We start from the raw sequence: 20,431 nt of genomic DNA on the forward strand, positions 1-20,431 counted from the left end.
TTTTCAAAGGGGTTTCTTTAGATAGTCGGTAGATAGTCCAACTTGAGTAGATTCCAGACTTGTATGGAATTGTCCAAGACTTTGCATCATTTTGTGCTTTCAATTTAACATTATAATATATTGATACATTCTTCTCATCAGATTTTTTTTAAAGAAAAACTGACTGAGAGCAAGTTCAATATATATTTTTTTTATCATTTTTGCATACTTAAGTAAATTTGTGAATTTATGCGGTGCATCTTTCTTGTTCAATTGCAGTATATGTAACATTTTAAAAATAGGCAGCAGTATTTAAGGAAAGTATTAGAAGGAATAGGCGATGTTTCGGGTCGAGACCCTTCTTCAGACATGTCGTGGGGGGGGGGAAGAAAGGAAGAGGCAGAGACAGTACGCTTGTGGGAGAGCTGGGAAGGGGGAGGGGAAGGAGGGAGAAAGCAAGGACTATCTGACATTGGAGAAGTCAATGTTCATAACGCTGGGGTGTAAACTACCCAAGCGAAATATGTGGACTTCTAGAAGGCTTTCGACAAGGTCCCACATAAGAGATTAGTATACAAACGTAAAGCACACGGCATTGGGGATTCAGTATTGATGTGGATAGAGAACTTGCTGGCAAACAGGAAGCAAAGAGTAGGAGTAAACGGGTCCTTTTCACAATGGCAGGCAGTGACTAGTGGGGTACCGCAAGGTTCAGTGCTGGGACCCCAGCTATTTACAATATATATTAATAATCTGGATGAGGGAATTGAAGGGAATATCTCCAAGGTTGGGGATGACACTAAGCTGGGGGGCAGTGTTAGGTGTGAGGAGGATGCTAGGAGACTGCAAGGTGACTTGGATAGGCTGGGTGAGTGGGCAAATGTTTGGCAGATGCAGTTTAATGTGGATAAATGTGAGGTTATCCATTTTGGTGGCAAAAAACAGGAAAGCAGATTATTATCTAAATGGTGGTGGCCGACTAGGAAAAGGGGAGATGCAGCGAGACCTGGGTGTCATGGTACACCAGTCATTGAAAGTAGGCATGCAGGTGCAGCAGGCAGTAAAGAAAGCGAATGGTATGTTAGCTTTCATTGCAAAAGGATTTGAGTATAGGAGCAGGGAGGTTCTACTGCAGTTGTACTGGGTCTTGGTGAGACCACACCTGGAGTATTGCGTACAGTTTTGGTCTCCAAATCTGAGGAAGGACATTATTGACATAGAGGGAGTGCAGAGAAGGTTCGCCAGACTGATTCCTGGGATGTCAGGACTGTCTTATGAAGAAAGACTGGATAGACTTGGTTTATACTCTCTAGAATTTAGGAGATTGAGAGGGGATCTTATAGAAACTTACAAAATTTTTAAGGGGTTGGACAGGCTAGATGCAGGAAGATTGCTCCCGATGTTGGGGAAGTCCAGGACAAGGGGTCACAGCTTAAGGATGAGGGGGAAATCCTTTAAAACCGAGATGAGAAGAACTTTTTTCACACACAGAGTGGTGAATCTCTGGAACTCTCTGCCACAGAGGGTAGTCGAGGCCAGTTCATTGGCTATATTTAAGAGGGAGTTAGATGTGGCCCTTGTGGCTAAGGGGATCAGAGGGTATGGAGAGAAGGCAGGTACGGGATACTGAGTTGGATGATCAGCCATGATCATATTGAATGGCGGTGCAGGCTCGAAGGGCCGAATGGCCTACCCCTGCACCTAATTTCTATGTTTCTATGTGCTGTTCCTACAGAAAGGTCGGATTCGGAATAGGAGGGGGAGTTGAAGTGCTGAGCCACCAGGAGATCAGATTAGTTAGTGTGAACTGAACGGGATTCGGAATAGGAGGGGCTTGGTCTTGATGTAGTGCTGAGAAACACCAGGAGATCAGATTACTTTTAGTTCCCGTGTGAACCAAACTAGGAGTGTTCCCAACTTCATCACTTGTGTTTCTTCAATTTTTGTTGTGGAAGCACACACTAGAAGCTCTCCCTGCACTGGAGACCCGACCTTTTCTTGTTGGGTCTCAGTTGTCGTTGGGGCTGCAATGAGGAGCGGCCTCCAACAGAGTAGGGAGGTTGCATGGAGCTGGCCGAAATACAACTATGCTTTTTTGCTGCTTGTCAATTTCCCGGGAGCCCGCGGGTCCCTTTTCAGGGCTTGCCGATTGAAATAGTGTCATAGCCAATTTGGCCCTAGTAATGCAAATAGTGTTCCCAACTTCAGCACGTGTTTATTCAATTTTTGTTGTGGAAGCACACACTAGAACATAAGTACCTATGTTGTCCATTGTAGCCTATTTGCTATTTTGGTTCAGAACAATGAAGTTTTGTGTGTGCGCGGGTATGTGTCTATTTTCATAACTCAGCAAAGTAACCACAAGATTTGCTGCATGTTTCCTTTTAAATGTACTTAGTTTGTCAGACATGTTTTATAGATAAATCTAAAACTCTGGATGCTCTCAAGTTTAAAGTTTTGATTAGCTACTGGAGTGACAGTTTTTTTTGACATTATTATAGAGGGACGGAAGCAAAATGCTGGATAGACTTGGCCAAGTTATTCTAGCAGTACAAAACTTTGTGCTGGACAGGCTATTCAGAAGTGCTAGGGAAGTCCAGGTACGCCATGGATGATTATGAAAGATATATTAGAGTGGTGAACTGGAACTCTTCACTATGAGTTCATTGGCTAATTAAATTGTTAGCCCTTTTTCATGGAGTGGAGTGAAGGCATTTATATTTCAAAGGCTCTGCTAAAGCTTTGTATCCATATGGAAATGGGAACTTGTAATATACAGTTTGTGTTCAGGCCAAGTACCAGTGAAAGACTCACAGGCAATTATTTCTTCATTGTACAGAATCACAATGGGAAAAGCCTGAAGGGTTCCAAGGGAGCTCAAACTTTGTGCAGAGTGAAGTTGCACAACAGGTACTTTGTTGGTTTGGATTTGCCTCCCACATCATTGAGGGCTATTATATCTGTGGACCAAAATAATTCTACATTAACCTTTTTTTTTGTAAATGAACATGCACTCCGGCAGCCACAATCCACTGCTTGCCAGTAGGTTCAATTAGTTTGAAGTATGGCACTCCTTATAGACGTATAACATTAGTGCATTTAAAGGTGCACCAACGATAGTGAATAAAGTCAGAGCCTTGGTTTATGAGGTTTGAGCAGGCAATATGCAGACAAAACTGCAAACATTTGGTTTCTGTGATCCTTTTTAACTGTTTTCCAAACCTGTACTTTCGGATATCCTGTCTGCACATTGAGCATGAGGCAGGTACATCATCACATGGTGGTGTGTGGTGCTTTCATGCCTGATGAACGTCCAGTGCATATTACATTTTTCATGAGAAACTTAGGTTTTTTTTAGGATTGAGACTCATTTTAATATATCCTGGGAGGGAGGAACAAAATGCTCTTTTCCTTTCTCACCAATACACGGTTGGGTGCCAGGTATATTCTAGATTTGGGGATATCATAACACAGTTCAGAGTTTTGGGTGGGCAGCTGTATATCGGCATGGAGTCATACAGCACGGAAACAGGCCCTTATGCCCAACTCGTTCCGTGAGGCCCCATCTAAGCTATTCCCATTTGCCCACCTTTTCCTTCTCTCCAGAGATGCTGTCTGACCTGCTGAGTTACTCCAGCTTTATAGGTCTATCTTCAAATTAAACCAGTTCCTTCCCACACATGTCATCTGGGACTACTGTCATGACATTCTCCTTCATCAATAAAGCAACACCACCTCTTCTTTTACCGCCACCTCTCACTGGAAGTGTCTCTGAGTTCCCATGTCCTGCAGAAAGAATATACCACTGCCCTAGCTTTTATATTTACAGCACAAAACCAAGGTAAATTTATGAAAGACAGGTGAGGGAAAAAACCCACCGGTGGTACCTTATCCCATCGCCATCCTTGTGGCCAAAGCATCGCACTTGCTCTCCACAAAGCACTCTTGACCCAAAGCCTCACACTTGCCCTGTACAGAGCTCTCTCAAGTCAAAGCCTCGCACTTATCCTCCACAAAGCACTTGATCGCCACACATCCTCACCCAACACAGTTGTTCCACTAATGTCTACATTTTTTTATACGTTCACTCAGAGCAGTCACTCTGGGATGTTAATTGCTCTCATCTGCAAAACTGAATTTTGTGATCACCGTTGTCAAATAGCATGATAGATTTAACAACGTGTAAATTTATTGGAGCTGGATCTCATGAAGATGAACAGTTTGTATTCCAACTTCAAATGTGAAAGCAGCATATAGAGGACTTGGATTTTTTAGTGTCTGAGTGATTAAGTATTGCGTGATGGAATTAGATCAAGGTTCAAATGTTGTGCATGTTATTTTTCATAATGTAATAGGATTCATCTGACGTATATCAAGAAATTGTAGTGTTATCTTTTCAGATGAGACTCTATTTTGTCCCATCGGATACTTATAAAGGTTGCATGACACAATTTGAAGGGCACATGAGTTTACCCAGCGTTTAGCCGACATTTTCCCTTTTACAAATAATCACACCTCCTCTAAACGCAGATGATTACAGTTGTGATGTTTCAAAAGCAGTTCATTGGCTATGATGGACTTTGAATGGGATACGGAATATGTAAATCTTGTTTAATTTTAATCCAGATCCATTCTAGTTATGGTTTCATATTCTTGGATTGGTCCTTATGCTATTTCATAAAGGAAAAATACATGCACTGAACATTCCAGATCTCAAGGTTATTAGAATTTTATGACTTGCACTGGGCAATATATTTCATCTTCTTTATTGCTGTGCTGATAAACAAGCCAAGTCCCCTTTGACAGCCGTCATATATTACAGCACTGATAATAATTGTGCTGGTTTGAACATGTGCTTGTCATTGTCTCACTCGGCAGCCACGGTCAAACGATCCATACAATGTACACATTCCTGGACACACTCCAGCTTGTGAGTGTCAGAAGAAACAGGGACAAAGGCAAACCGAATGAAACTGGAACTGGGTACACTTTGCAACAGTTTGGTTAACTCATTAATGGCCAGATATGAATTGATTGAAATATAAACATTTGTCAGATTGGTGCTAATAGTTTCCGTCACTGTAAACAACATTGTTTACATGTCCATAAATGTACCTGGTCTCATTCTTCGCATTATTGCATTCTTATCAGAACCTGTCAGCCTCTTCATGGGTAGAAGGAGCTACTCCAGAAGGCAGCACCTACTTTTACAATCTTATAACAAGAGGTATGTATGCTGATAATGAATTGTTCATAGGAGCTTCTGTAGAAAGAATAATCAAGTTAACATTTTAGATTTGCTAGGTGTTTCCAGCATTTTTTTGTTTTTTTTGTTGGATTTACAGTATCTGCAGTTCTTGTTTCCATTTATTATTTATGTTCCACCCTGATACACAATTTAATGACAAATTCTAGATTATAGGGCATGAATTTTTACTTTTATGTTTGCCTCTTTTTTTCGTGAACGAAGCTTCAGATAAACATCTAATTTACTACAATGTTTCAGTCTCCTAACCAGGCTACTGATAATGTAGAACGTTTTTGTTTGTGTGGTCTACATTGTCTCCCTATATTTGACATACTGGCTGAACCAAGTGGACACGGCTGATGAGGACCACTGTGGTACAAGAGCTAAACATTAATTGGGTAATGCTGCATGTCTTAACAGTACATTTCCCACCTCTTGTACAACAAGGACAAATTTAGCTGTTGAATACAGGCTTGATGGTTATCGGAGGTTAGCTGAGGCGGTGACCTGAACTAACCATCTAGAGACCTGAGTTCAGCTCCCATCAAGGCAAAACTGAAAATGAAATTTGGGTTTAAAAAAAATCCGAATTTTTAAATAACAATTGTATAGGAATGGTGACCTTAAAATGACTGATTGTCACCATTTATCACAAGAATCTCTCTGGTTCACTGATCCGGATAAGGAGATGTGTCATCCTCGAGCCATCTATTTCATATGTAACCCCAGACCTGCAGCAATATGATTGCGCCCTCTGAAATTGTCTTGCAAGTTACCCCATTGTATCATAAAAGTTTCATGCATGATTCGTGGTTCAAGGGGGGACAGTGGCGTAGCTGCTGCCTCACAGCGCCACAGAAACGCTTTCAGTCCTGATCTTGAGTGCTGTTTGTGTGGAATTTGCACATTCTCCCTGTGACCACGCGGGTGTCCTCCATGTACTCCAGATTCCTCCCATCTCCCAAAGACGTGTGGATATGTAAATAAATTGGCGTCTGTAAATTGCCATTAATGTGTAAGAAGTGGATGTGAGTGGGTTAACATAGAACTGGTGTGAACAGGTGATCGATAGTCATTGTGGACTCAAGGGAGCCGAAGGGCCTGTTTCCCTGCTATCTGTAAACTAAACCAAACTAATGATGATTAAATACAACCTCATTCATATTTTGCATCATACAGCACGGAAACAACCCTTCAGCCCAATTCGTCCATGCTTTATCTAAGCTAGTCCAATTTGCCTGGGTTTGATCCATATCTCTCTAAACCTTTCCTATCCATGTATTTTAAATGCTGATAGAGTACCTGCCTCGACTACCTCCTCTGGCAGCTCATTCCATGTACCCTCACACTTAACTGCAGTAAACTCCATTAGTCCTTGTTCATCAGTCAATGAAAGTAAACATGCAGGTACAGCAGGCAGTGAAGAAAGCGAATGGTATGTTGGCCTTTATAACAAGAGGAGTTGAGTATAGGAGCAAAGAGGTCATTCTGCAGTTGTATAGGGCCCTGGTGAGACCATACCAGGAGTGTTGTGTGCAGTTTTGGTCCCCTAATTTGAGGAAGGATGTTCTTGCTATTGAGGGTGTGCAGCGTAGGTTTACAAGGTTAATTCCTGGGATGGCGGAACTGTCATATGCTGAGAGAATGGAGTGGCTGGGCTTGTATACTCTGGCGTTTAGAAGGATGAGAGGGGATCTTATTGAAACTTGTAAGATTATTAAGGGTTTGGTTATCTGAGGTTAGCTGAGGCGGTGACCTGAACTAACCATCTAGAGACCTGAGTTCAGCTCCCATCAAGGCAAAACTGAAAATGAAATTTGGGTTAAAAAACAACGAAATTTTTAAATTACAATTGTATAGTAATGGTCACCTTAAAATGACTGATTGTCACCATTTATCACAATAATCTATCTGGTAAGGATATTTGTGGAAGGATATTCCTGCTAGAGGCATGAAACGTGTTCCTGATGTTGGGGGAGTTCAGAACCAGGGGCCACTTTTTAAGAATACGGGGTAAGCCATTTAGAACGGAGACGAGGAAGCACTTTTTCTCACAGAGTTGTGAGTGCCTCAGAGGGCGGTGGAGGCCAGTTCTCTGGATAGTTTCAAGAGAGGGCTAGATAGGGCTCTTAAAGGTAGCAGAGTCAGGGAATATGGGGAGAAAGCAGGAACAGATTGGGGATGATCAGCCATTATCACATTGAATGGCTGTGCTGGCTCGAAAGGCCTACGTCTGCACCTATTGTCTATGGTCATTCCTCAGTCCACTTGCCCAACTGATCAAAATCCTGCTATCCAAATGCATAACTATCTTATCCCCAAAATCCTCTCCAGTAACTTGCCTACATAGATATTTGGCTGACTGGTCTATAGTTCCCAGGTATTACTTTGCGGTCATGGCTAAATAGAGGCTTAACATTAGCCATCCTCCAGTCATCTGGCACCTCACCCATGTCTAACAATGGTTCATATATCTCAATTTTTTTCCCTGATTCTCAGTGTCCTCGGATCATGCCCATGAACATGCCCAGGAGATTTATCTCCCTTCATATGCCTTAGGATGTCCAGCACCTACTCGACCATAATTCAGACTGTCCTCAAGATTTTGCCATTAGCGATTACAGGTCCTCACGTAGAAACACGATAAAAAAACAGGAGAAAAACATATTGAGGACTTGCCCATTTCCTGCAGCTCACAACATAGAGGACCACTTTGGTTCCTGAGGGGCCTTATTCTCTCTCTAGTTACTCTCTTTGACTTAATGTATTTATAAAACATCTTTGGATTTTCCTTTTTTTTTCTGCTAGAGCTATCTCTTGCCCCCTTTTTGCCCTCTTGATTTCCTTCTTAAGTATGCTCCTTAGTCCCCAAAGCTCTTCCAGAAATCCACTTGATCCCAGCTGCCTATACTTGGCCCATCCCTTCTTCTCATTCCTGACCAGACACCCAATTTCTCTTGACATCCAGGCTTCCTTACTTCTGTGCCTTGCACTTCACTGAAATGGACAATACGTGCTATGGCTGTTAGTGATGCCCACACCCCAGAAAATAAATAGAGAAGCAGCCCAGATAACTTATCCAACTTGAGCCAGCTTTAATTATCCCAAATTCACTTAAATAAAAGATGTGCCCTAAATACGTAATGTGTATTCGAGCTTTGTCAAGGGGCATCTTTGCCTACCTGACTATTGCTATTTATAGTTTGCACTAAGAGTTTCATTTACACTGCGTTTTAGAATCGCAATGGGAAAAGCCGGAGGGCTTCATCATTTCTCGTGAATGCTCAGATACAGCATGCAAGGATAAGACTGAGCCAGCAGGGTCCACGAAAGAATTCATAACAGAGGAACGTGTTGAGATAAACACTGAAGATTACTCCCCAGGAGAAGAGGAGCAGCTGTCTAAAGACATAGAGGCTTCCATTCCACAAAGTGAAACAAACGCCTCTCTCCAGGTACGTGCTGCAACCTCAACCATAAAGTATCTTCAAGATTATTAAGCAATGCAGAGATGAGGTAAGCCTGTCCAAGTCCGAGTGCATCTGCTGCATGGGGGTGCATCTTGACCTCCAGTTTGCATGTTTTCCCTGTGATCGCATGAATTTCGAAGTTTTCAGAGTTCTTCCCACATCCCAAAGACTAGTAGGTTGATAGAATTACTGATCACTGTAAAATGCCACCAATGTGTAGGTGAGTAGTAGAATCTAGATGTTGAAGGAAATGTGGGGAGAAAAGGTTATCAGGAAATGGGATTGTTCTGTGAGCCGGCATTAGCTCAGTGTGCAAAAACAGTTTTCTTCTATGTTACAAGGAAATTGATTGAATTAATGGGACAAAAATTCCAGGACTGGATGTGCATCCCAAGGTTTTGAAGCAGTTGGGCCCAATACTGATTGTCAAATTGGAAGGCAGTAAATGTTTGAAAGGAGGAGAGGAGTTTGCCTGGCATCAGTGGTAGGGAGAAAAATAGAATCTATTACTCGGTAATGGGGCATTTAACGGATAATTGCATTGGGGAAAATGTGGATTAACAAAAGCAAAAATCATGTTTGACTCAGGATTTTACCGGCTATCCTGATGGCAATTCACATACTACATGCTAAGCATATACTTGAGGAACTGCACACCCTCATCGATAGCTTGGAATGAAGTACAGGTGCACAACCTTTTATCCGAAAGCCTTGGGACCAGACACTTTTCGTAATTCAGAATTTGTCGGTCTTCGGAATGGAAATTTTTTAGCGTAGATTTTAATGGCTGGCTCAGTGGTAGAGTGTTCGGCTCATATCCGCAAGGTCGCGAGTTTGCGCCTCGATCCCGGCAGTTACTCGGTCACGAGCTTGAGTCTTCAATGTGGTTTTTTTTTGCAGAATAAATGTTTGTATGAAATGCAGTGTAGGAGAGGTGTACTGACTGTGTGGGCAGAACTTTGGAAGTGATTGCCCACCAGTCTAAAAAGCCGCTGTGTCTCCCTGTCCCTGGGATAGCAGGGGGCGATCAAACAGCACAATACTCCCCTCCCCCTCCAACTCCAGAGGAATTCGCTCCCCGATGGGCCGCTACGGCGACAAGTGGCAGTTTGCCCACAGCCCGAGCTGCGCCACCCCAAGAACACCTTGCACACCATCAGCTTCTGCCCCTACGTGTTCCTCTGGAGTTGGAGCGGGGCTGGGCTGGAGTTGCTGCTGGCTGTGGGTCTCTGGGATCTCCGTGCTTGCAGTGGGCCTGGGGCTCGCTGTCCCGTTGGTCCTGACGTCTCCGGACACCCCCCTGGACTGGAGCTGAGACTGGGAACTGTACCGCCCTTGCCCCCTCCCTCTGCAACTGCAAACAACCCCACTTTCCTGCAAGGGCGATACAGTTCCCGGAGGATAGCAGGTGGCCGGAGACGTCAGGACCAACAGGAACCCGCTCCCCGATGGGCTCCTACGACGCCCCGAGCTGCGCCCCGTCATCCGCAACCCAGGTTCCCCTGTAGTTGGAGCGGGGCTGGGCTGGGCTGCTGTTGGCTGTGGGTCTCTGGGATCTCCGTGCTTGCGGTGGGCCGGGTGGTCGACGTCCAATTGGTCCTGACGTCTCCGGTGACTGCACTGACCTGCAGCCATCGCCGACTTGAAGACAGTGCAAAGCCCCCGCGCCGGTGCAATGAGCGGGGAGCTGGAGAGGGGAGGGAAGGGGTCACACACATGGCCGGGGAGCAGAGGGGTGTAGGTGGGGTGAAACTGAAGGGAGCGACAATCTGCTGCTGCCTACACTGTGTATCGTGTCTACCGTGGGAACTTTTAACTCAGCGGGCAGACAGCAGCATATTGTCAATTATTAACCCTCCCGCGCAATATACCCTCACCTCTTTTATGGATGGGGATTTAGTTCCCCTTTCTTCGAGGACCGACCGGAGGTTCCGCTGTCACCTCTGCGGGCCGCCCTCGGTGAACGTCCTGTCTCCCTGTCCCTGGAATAGTAGGGGGCGATCAAACAGCACAATACCCCCCTCCAACTCCAGAGGAATCCGCTCCCCGATGGGCCGCTATGGCGACAAGTGGCAATTCGCCCACAGCCCGAGCTGCGCGACCCAAGAACAAGACGTTATTCTTGCACACCATCAGCTTCTGCCCATACGGGGAGCGTGTTCTTCTGGAGTTGGAACGGGGCTGGGCTGGAGTTGCTGATCTGGGATCTCCGTGCTTGCAGTGGGCCTGGGGGGTCGGTGTTCCGTTGGTCCTGACATCTCCGGTGACTGCACTGTGCTGCTAGCATCGCGACGTGAAGACAGTACAAAGCCCCCGCGCCGGTGCAATGAGCGGGGAGCTGGAGAGGGGAGGGAAGGGTCACACACATGGCCGGGAAGCAGAGGGGTGTAGGTGGGGTGAAACTGAAGGGAGCGACAATCTACTGCTGCCTGCACCCTGAGTTAAAAAGTTACCACGCAAGACTCACGATACACTGTGTATCGTGAGTCTACCGTGGGAACTTTTTAACGCAGCTGGCAGATAGCAGCATATTGTCAATTATTAACCCTCCCGCGCAATATACCCTCATCTTCTCTTTTATGAATGGGGATTTAGTTCCCCTTTCCTCGAGGACCGACCGGAGGTTCCGCTGTCACCTCTGCGGGCCGCCCTCGGTGAACGTTTTCAAGGACCTTTCTTCAAGGACCGAAAAAATGTCGCTATTCGGAGGTTTTCGTTATTTGGATCGTCGGATAAAAGGTTGTGCACCTGTACCCCAAAGCTTTGTTTATAAAAGCCAGGGATGCACTTTGGTAAATATGACCACCTGGCTATGTTTCTACTCCATGCTGAATGACTGCTTTGAGTCAGTGGATAGGTCCATTTTCAAGATCTCTGCAGCATAACCTAAATGACTATGCCAATGCTGACACAGACATCATCAGCAAGTGTGCAGAGGATAGACCATACAAGAGCATAGCACAGGGACAGGCCCTTTGTCCCAAACTGTCTATTCCAAAAATGAAGCCAAAACTAACTTTTATATGTCTGCATATAATCCATATCTCTCCATTCCTTTTGGTGTATCTGTTGTTTAGTTTTTTGTCATGTGTACAGTGAAAAAATATTTGTGTGATACCCAGTCAACGGAAAGACTATACACAATTACAATCGAGCTGTCCACAGTGTACAGATACAGGATAAAGGGAATATCCATGTGCCTATCCAAAAGTCTCTTGCATCTCACTATCACATCTGCCTCCATCACCTGCACGTTACTGGCACTCACCATTCCATACAAATCTCCTTCAAACTTTCTCATCTTAAAACCCTGCCTTCTAACATTTGATATTTCTATCCTGGGGAAAAAGGTTCTGACTGTCAACCCGATCTATGCTTCTCATAATTTTATAAAACATTTTTCACACATAGTGGTGAATCTGTGGAATTCTCTGCCACAGAAGGTAGTTGAGGCCAGTTCATTGGCTATATTTAAGAGGGCGTTAGATATGGCCCTTGTGGCTAAGGGGGTATGGAGAGAAGGCAGGTACAGGATACTGAGTTGGATGATCAGCCATGATCATATTGAATGGTGGTGCAGGCTCGAAGGGCCGAAGCACCAATTTTCTATGTTTCTATATACTTCTATCAGATCTCTCCTCAACCTCGGGTGTTGGTCCGGAGAAAACAATCCAAGTTTGTCTAACTTCTCCCTGTAGCTAATTTCGCCTAAGCCAGGCATCATCTGGTAATTCCTCTGCACCGTTTCCAAAACCTCCACATCCTTCCTGTATTGGGGTGACCAGAACGGCACGCAATACTCCAAATGTGGCCTATCAAAGTCCTTCAAAGCTACATCATGACTTCCATACTGTTATACTTAATGCTCCAACTAATGAAGGGAAGCATACCCTGTGCATTCTTTAACATGCTCTATTTGTGTTGCCACTCTCGTGGAGTTATGGACTTGGTAAGGTATGAATCCATACAACCATGTCACTGTTAGTCCTTTGCATCTTCATCTTCTGGATCGGCCTTCCATGGAAGACTTTATCAAATGTCTTACTAAAATCCGTGTAGGCAATATCCACCATCCTACCCTGGGATCCAAGTAGGAATTTGGATCCACAACTGGATTGGCAGGAGTTTTAGCAGAAGGCAAGTTCATCAAATATTTGGAGAAATAAATGGGCCATAATTAAGGAGCATATGGGTAACACTGGAATTGGTATTGTGGTTGATAGAAAATGTATTCCAGGCTTGAGGTGGTGATTTATGGACTAATCAGGTGGTCTTATAAAGAAGTTGCAAATGGCATTTGTGGAGGGCAACCAAACCAAAATAATACACAATAAATGATAAAATCGGCAACAGTGAAAGTATCAGGATCTCAGAATGCATGTGAAGAAAATCCAAAGCACACCAGGCAGGTGATAATGTAGTTGAAAGTCAGTTGGAGAGATCCAATGGCATTAGATAGATTGTGCTGGATTTAGAAATATACCATTATAAGGTGAGACTATGAAAGTTGTGGCTGGTTTCTTTGGAAGACATGGGGAGAATTGAATGTGGTGTATAAAATTGAGTGGCCTTGATCGAGTAAATGGATCAACAATTAGATCAATATGATGAATGGAAGGTAGAATGAATTGTGGAGATCTGCCTGAAGTAGTGGTGGTGGCAACAGAAACACTTCACCACATACAATAAGTACATGAATGAGCACTTAAGCTGCTATATAGCATTCAAGGCAACAACCAAAGAGTTGGAATGAGGGAAGAATTAAAATAGATATTTTTTGCCTGGCATAAACATAATAGTTATCCGTTGTGTTTGCAGAAGCAAAATGCTGCAGGAGATGAAAGTGATGCAAAGTCTCCTGAAGAAAAACTCGATACAGAGGTAGAAACCACATTGCCCCAGGATGAGAATCAACAAGAAGCAAAGAAAGCCTTCAAGAGGAAGAATGTAAACCCATATGGGGAATGGGAAGCTGTAAGAGAGGAAGAAGAGTGAGTAGCTTATCACCAATATCACTAACTTTTCAAATTCATGTCATTGTTGAAAGAAATATACATTTCCATCCAATTTTTGCTCCATTTTTGTTATGGGTTCCAAGGCATTCAATTTCTTCATGCATTGATTAATTTAACTGTTACATTGCTTTACTGTAGTCATCAGGTAATAATCAGATGATACAGACACTGCTGAAGGTACTCTGCTTACCTGAACCATCTGTTAAATGAACTAATTTCTGTAATTAGCATGCCAGTGTTTGCATATGATTGAAATCAGTTGATCACTTTTGATGTTCTTGAATTATGGCAAAAAGGATCCACATTAATAATTTTTACTTTCAATGTCACATAACTACTGGGTCTTGCTTGCAGAATGATCAGCTTTGAAACAGGCATGGAAACAGGCCATTCAGCCCAATGCATCCATGCCAACCTAGATGTCTACCTGAGCGAGTCCCATTTGCCCAGGTTTGGCCCATATAATGCTAAACCTTTATCTTCAACATACCTGCCCAATCTCAGATCCCTTTTAATTCTTTCCCCTCTCATAATAAATCTATGCCCCCTAGTTTTAGATTACCCTATCCCATGGTGACCATTCATCTTATCTATGGCCCTCATGATTTTAGAAACATCTGTAAGATAGACAACCACCAGGTGGCGCCACAATGGCTGTCTCGCCAACAGTATGTCTCCTCCTTTTCTTTCTTTGTTGTTTTTATAGTATGTGTTAAATGTATGTTTTAGTGTTCTTTAGCTTTGTTTTATGTTGGGGAAACGGTAAAAAAAATCTCTTTACCTCGAAGGAGATGCGATTTTTTTTTTTTCCCCTGTATCACACTGCGGCCTAACATCAAGGAGCTGGTGGCCTCTTGCTGGGGATCGACTTCTGGAGTTCCAAGCCGCAGGAACTTCGACCGCCCCGATCGCGGGAGCTTCGACGTCCCTGATATGGGGGCTTCGATCGCCCTGACTGGATGGTTCAACTGCCCTGTCCGAGGGAGAATAAAGAGTGAAGATTAGACTTTATTGCCTTCCATCACAGTGGGGAATCCGCTGTGGATGTTTATGTTAATTTTTATGTTGTTGTATGTCTTTTTGTTTTTTTTTTAGTATGGCTGTTTGGTAAATCGAGTTTCGCTGTATCTTCATTGGTACACGTGACAATAAAATACCCTTTGAACCTTTGAAGATCACTCCCCAACCTCCTATGCTCCAGGGTAAAAAGTCCCAGCCTTATTCTATAATTGGAAACCAGCTTCCTCCCCAGCCACTTGTTAAGCTTGACTGGTTCTATAAAATTGGACATTTGAGCAGGACGTCAGTGTAGCGATGGGTAGGGGCAGTCTAGGCTGAAGGGAACCTAAACGTTGGGTATAAAAGTAATGTTGCACTGAGATGCTCCATTTTTGGACACCAGAACAAGTTATTCATGGCAGATATCCAGTCATAATTTGCACAATCTATATAGGAGAACCAAGAGAAAGAAGCTGCAGGTATAGTTGTGAAATCAAGAGAAAATTTATCACGGGGCAGTAAATATGGGCAGTGCCATTACCTCTGGTCATTTGTAGATCATGTCCTATTCTAGATAACTGCCCATATAATCCAGACTGGTTCACGTTGTTTTAAAAGATAACTGCTTTGAGTGGTGCTGACTTTTTGAAGAGCTGTTAAACTGAGGACTACATCTCGCCTTTCAGTTAGACTTTAAGTCCCATGGCACCAGAATCAGTCATTTTCCTGAATATCTATAATCATCCCTCACCCCACTTCACAGCTATCACTACAGACCAATCTGCAGAGCATGTCCATAGTACTGCTGTTAGTGACGTAATATAGGCAATGAAGCCTAATCTATCAGTAAGTACAAAATTAATCAGTTTGGTCTCACCCTACCAGAGACATTACCTTTATCATGTGCACTTCTACATCTCCTTTTCTGTAACTGGAAACTAACTTGTTTTCTGTCTTTCCCAGGTCTGATGAAAGTTTTAGATCTGAAACGTTAACTCTCTCAAGTCACTGCCCAATCCGTTCAGTGTTTCCAACATTCTCTGTTTTCATTATCAATCCAGTCATTGGTTTGTTGCTGTTTATGTATTGTCTTGCTGAGTGCTGAATAGTTGATGCTTTGATAATATTATAACAGAAATGAACGCCTTTTGTGGTTGCACTGAGCCCCAGAACATTCTTAAGGTTAAGTACGGTGCTGTGGAAGTTTTGCCGCTCTCAGATTGGCCCAAGTTTTACTGTTCGGACTAGTATATGCAACATAATCAATGTGGGCTTAAAACTTTCCCTTTATTTTACAGAGAACAGATAGACCTGCAGCTGCCTAAAGTACAGTGTGCTGCTCCAGTAGTGATTGATGTAAGCCACGAACCCAAAGTCAAGTTTAAACAGAAAGAAATAACTTCACTGGGAAGCGATGCGGGAGGAGAGACCGTGTTTAAAAAAAGGAAAGTTGAAAAAGAAAAGTCTAGGAACTTTCGGCGAAAAGGGAATGATAACTGAATTTCTCAAAATGTAAAGCAGAAATATATACAATGCTAGGAAGGAACTGCAGATGCTGTTTAAATCTAAGTTAGACACAAAATGCTGGAGTAAATCGGGACAAGCAGCATCTCTGGGGAGAAGGAATGGGTGACATTTTGGGTCGAGACCCTTCTTCAAACTGATGGTCTGAAGACGGAACTGAAGAAGTCTGAAGAAGGGTCTCGACTCGAAACGTCACCCAATCCTTTTCTCCATAGAAGCTGCCTGTCCCGCTGAGTTACTCCAGCATTTTGTGTCCATCTTCTATATACAATGCTATCTGGCTTTGATTTCTGTAGTAAAGATGATCTTTCCAGATCTTCAGTTAGAATTCATTGCCTTGATTGGTGTAAAACTGCAATATTTTTTAGTAAATAAAATGGATATTTTTAAGTTGGTATTGTTTTGAATTAAGTTGGGAAGTCTGAATAAGAGCACAGGAGCTGCAAACCATTTTTTCTGTTCACCTTATTCACGTTTCTACCTAATTTGACAGTGATTACTACTTTATTTTGCTGAATTTTTTTGTTGACATTAAATTTTTTTTGATGTACTAAGTATAAAAGAAAATAATGTATGCAGTGATAGCTTATAAATTGAATAATATAGCTCTGTACAATGTTCTGTGGATTTAATGAATTTTTGAACATCACATCTTTAGATAAAGTCCTTACATTAACAAGTTCACAATATTTTCCAAGTCGAGTTTATTGACATATGCACAAGTATGGTGAGATATGGGTACAATGAAAATATAGCTTGCACCATCATCATGGGACAGACTCCAAAAACACACAAGAATATAAATTGTACATAAATTCTAAAAGACAGTGAAAAGTAAAAACTCATAAAATACGACATTTACATAACTTATGTAGGTAAAGGTACAACTGTCAATAATAAAACTGAAATACACTCGGTATTTGAGATCTTATTGTGTGCCAATACAGATACACCACCGATTATCCTGATCCCGACCTCGGGTGCTGTCTGTATGGAGTTTGTACGTTCTCCCTGTGATCCCGTGGGTTTCCTTCGGGTTCTCTGGTTTCCTCCCACACTCCAAAGACAAGTAGGTTTGTAGGTTACTTAGCTTCTATAAATTGTCCCTAGTGTGTAGGATAGAACTAGTATACAGGTGATCGCTGGTTGGTGAAGTCTCGGTTGGCTGAAGGGCCTGTTTCCACGCTGTATGTCTAAACTAAACAGATTAAGCTGTTGCTAATTTTGAGGACTACTCACATCGTTTTGAGCACACATCGTTGATGGCAAATGGATTTGCACACTTTATTCTAGCATTGTCTCAGTGGGCCGAATGGCACCCTTCAATGCTGTTCCACAACAAATCCTATCGCCCCACATATTTTCCTTAACATTCTCTCCCCTCATTCCAATTAACCCACCTAGATAGTGTGCAGAGACCAGTTACCCAACTAATCATCGCAAATGGGGTGTGGGGGAAAACCTGAGGAAATCACTGTGAGCAGATGGAGAATGTGCAAACGCCACAAGTCATTAACGGTCTGAGATAGCAGCTCTATCTATCCATAATTTGTTGTATGATTGGGACATTTGTGTGAGACATTTTTAAAGTAATGAACAAATTTGGATGTGAGGTGTGGGAAAGAAATCCCTGTGTGTTCCAGCGTAACAGAGTTGACCATTTAAATTAAAACCTTTGTTACAGCTTATCTGCATCCATATCATGACTATCTCTGTTTTGACTGTTCTAGTTCCTCAGGTCAACAGAAACTCTTACCTGTGCCTTGCACTGTTCAGTTGGTCCATCACTCTTGTACTTGCTGACTTGCATTAGATTCTTGTCTGTCTGTATCACAATTATATATACTGGCACCCATGCTTTCCAGTTTCTCAGTCGTCATTGCCATTCCATAAATCTCCATCTGGCAATCTTCCATAATCCCTGTGCTTTCCCAGTTCTGGTCTATTGAGCAACATTAATCCCTATTTTCATTTCCCTACTAGTGTCAACCATCCTTTTGATGCTGGGGCCTTAAGCTCTCAGATTCCTTCATAAACACCTTAATCCGCAATCTGTCACTTTAATCAAACATTTATGGTTTCTCCATGTGGCTGGTTTTGACACCATTCCTATAAACTACTTCAGGGCATTTAACTTTAAAAACGCTGGAATTTTTGGGGTCTGATACAATTCAAACCCAAGATGTTTTTGCAGCCTCCTCATTTTTCAGCGTTGCGCATAAACATTGCTTCCTGTGAAGACATGATGTTTTCCTACAGGATGTTAGTTCAAGAATGGTGGCAACCCTAGGTTTGACAGGTTCGTTAGAGAACCCAGGGGGACTGAAGGCCAGAGAGCCTCACGTCAGTGATAGGGAAACTATTGAAGAGAATTTTTGGAGGTAGGATTTATTCCCATTTGGAAGAGAATGGCTAATTTGTGATAGCACAGCATAATATGCGGCAGGTCGTGTCTCACCAACTGGATTGGGTTTTTTTGAGGTGATGACACAGATCGATGAAGGTAGGGCAGTGGATGTTGAATACATGAATTTTAATAAGGCTTTTGATAAGGTCCCTCATGGTAAGCTAATTCAGATGATTAAGATGTACAGAATTCACAATGAATTGGTGATATGAATTCATAACTGGCTTATTCATAGAAGACAGAGTTGTGTTGGAAGGTAGATATTCTAGCTAGAGTTCTGAGACCGGTGGAGTTCTGAAGGGATCTGTGCTGGGACCTCTATTGTTTATATATATATATATATATATAAATGAACTGGACAGAATGTAGATGGGTTGGTGAGTAAGTATGCTGACAACACCAAAATTGGAAGAATTGCAGACAATGAAGAATGCTATCATCAGAAGGTCCAGCAGGATATAGATCAGCTGCAGGAATAGGCAGTGAAACGGCAGATGGAGTTTAACCTGAGCAAGTGTGATGTTTTGCACTTTTGGAGTTTGAATGCAAGGAGAATGTATACAGTTAATGGCAAGACCCTTAACTGGATTGATATGCAGAGGGATCTTGGAGTGCTAGCTCACTGAAGGTTGTGGCATAAGTATAAAGGGTGGTAAAGAAGGCATATGGTATGCTTGCCTTCATTGCTAATGGCATTAAATCTAAATATCAGGAAGTCGATGCAGCTCTATAGGACTTTGGTTAGGCCACATTTTGAGTATTGCATACTCAAAATGCTGCATGGTGGCACAACGGTAGAGTTGCTGCCTTACAGCGCTTGCAACGCCGGAGACCTAGATTTGATCCTGACTACGGGTGCTGTCTATCAGGAGTTTGTACAATCTCCCCATGACCACTTGGGTTTTCTCCGCGATCTCCAAAGAAGTACACATAGGTAGTTTAATTGGTTATGTGTAAATTTTCACTAGTGTGTAGGATAGTATTAATGTGCGGGGATCGCTGGTCAGTGCGGACTTGGTGGGCCGAAGGGCCTGTATCGGCGCTGTATCTCAACTAAACTAAAGCATGCAGTTTTGGTCGCCCCATTACAGGAAAGATGTAGAGGGTGCAGAGGAGGTTTACCAGAATGCTTCCTGGATTAGTGGGTTTCAGTTACAGGAAGTGGTTGGATAAACTTGGATTATTTTCTCTGGAACGTCGAAGGTTGACGGGAGATTTGATATGTTTGTAAAATTGTGAGGTATAGATTGGGTGGATAGTCAGATCCTTTTTACCAGGGTGGAATGTCCATCACAAGAAGGCATAGCTTTAACGTGAGGGGGAAAGTCGAATGGAGGTGTGCTGGGAAAGTATTTTTACCTGGAACGTATTGCTAGGGGTGGTTTCTTCCCCCTCTCCCCGCTCCTGCGCCCTCTCCCTTCCCCCTCCCACTATTCCCCATCCCTCCCATATTTCCATCTTTTCCCTCTTCCTTTGTTCTTGCTCCGCTTTCCTCTCCCTTCCCCTATTCTTATCCCCTATTTTTCCTCCTTTTCTCCCCCTCCCACAACTCTGTTCCCCTCTCCCCACTTTCCCTCTTTCCCTTTTTTCACCTCCTTCCCCATCCCCTCTTCTCCATTCTCCGTTCCTCCCCTTTCCCCTCCCTCCTGCTCCTCCCCTTTTTTGCCCTGCTTGCTGTCTGACCCGCTGAATTACTCCAGCTTTTTGTGACTACCTCCATTGGGTGCATATGCAGCGTTGACTGAAGAATTGGGAGTTGGGGATAGAGTATGCAGGAGGCAGGGTGGGC

The 20,431-nt window shown here is 43.2% G+C and overlaps 1 protein-coding gene across 2 annotated transcripts in view; it reads left to right on the forward strand.

Annotated features, from left to right (window-relative positions):
* Nucleotides 1–16,427, forward strand: part of wbp4 (WW domain binding protein 4) — a 35,041-nt gene extending 18,614 nt beyond the window's left edge. Inside the window, exons 6-10 of one of the 2 annotated variants that reach the window (XM_055644688.1) lie at nucleotides 2,819–2,889; nucleotides 5,131–5,206; nucleotides 8,465–8,682; nucleotides 13,516–13,688; nucleotides 16,010–16,427. In XM_055644688.1, the coding sequence (XP_055500663.1) occupies nucleotides 2,819–2,889; nucleotides 5,131–5,206; nucleotides 8,465–8,682; nucleotides 13,516–13,688; nucleotides 16,010–16,211 (740 nt within the window). In that variant the 3' untranslated portion in view covers nucleotides 16,212–16,427. The remainder of the gene's footprint in view (nucleotides 1–2,818; nucleotides 2,890–5,130; nucleotides 5,207–8,464; nucleotides 8,683–13,515; nucleotides 13,689–16,009) is intronic. The other variant, XM_055644687.1, reaches the window with a different exon arrangement.
* Nucleotides 16,428–20,431: the final 4,004 nt, after the last annotated feature.

Source organism: Leucoraja erinacea, chromosome 13 (assembly GCF_028641065.1).
Source record: "Leucoraja erinacea ecotype New England chromosome 13, Leri_hhj_1, whole genome shotgun sequence".
Classification (NCBI taxonomy): domain Eukaryota; kingdom Metazoa; phylum Chordata; class Chondrichthyes; order Rajiformes; family Rajidae; genus Leucoraja; species Leucoraja erinaceus.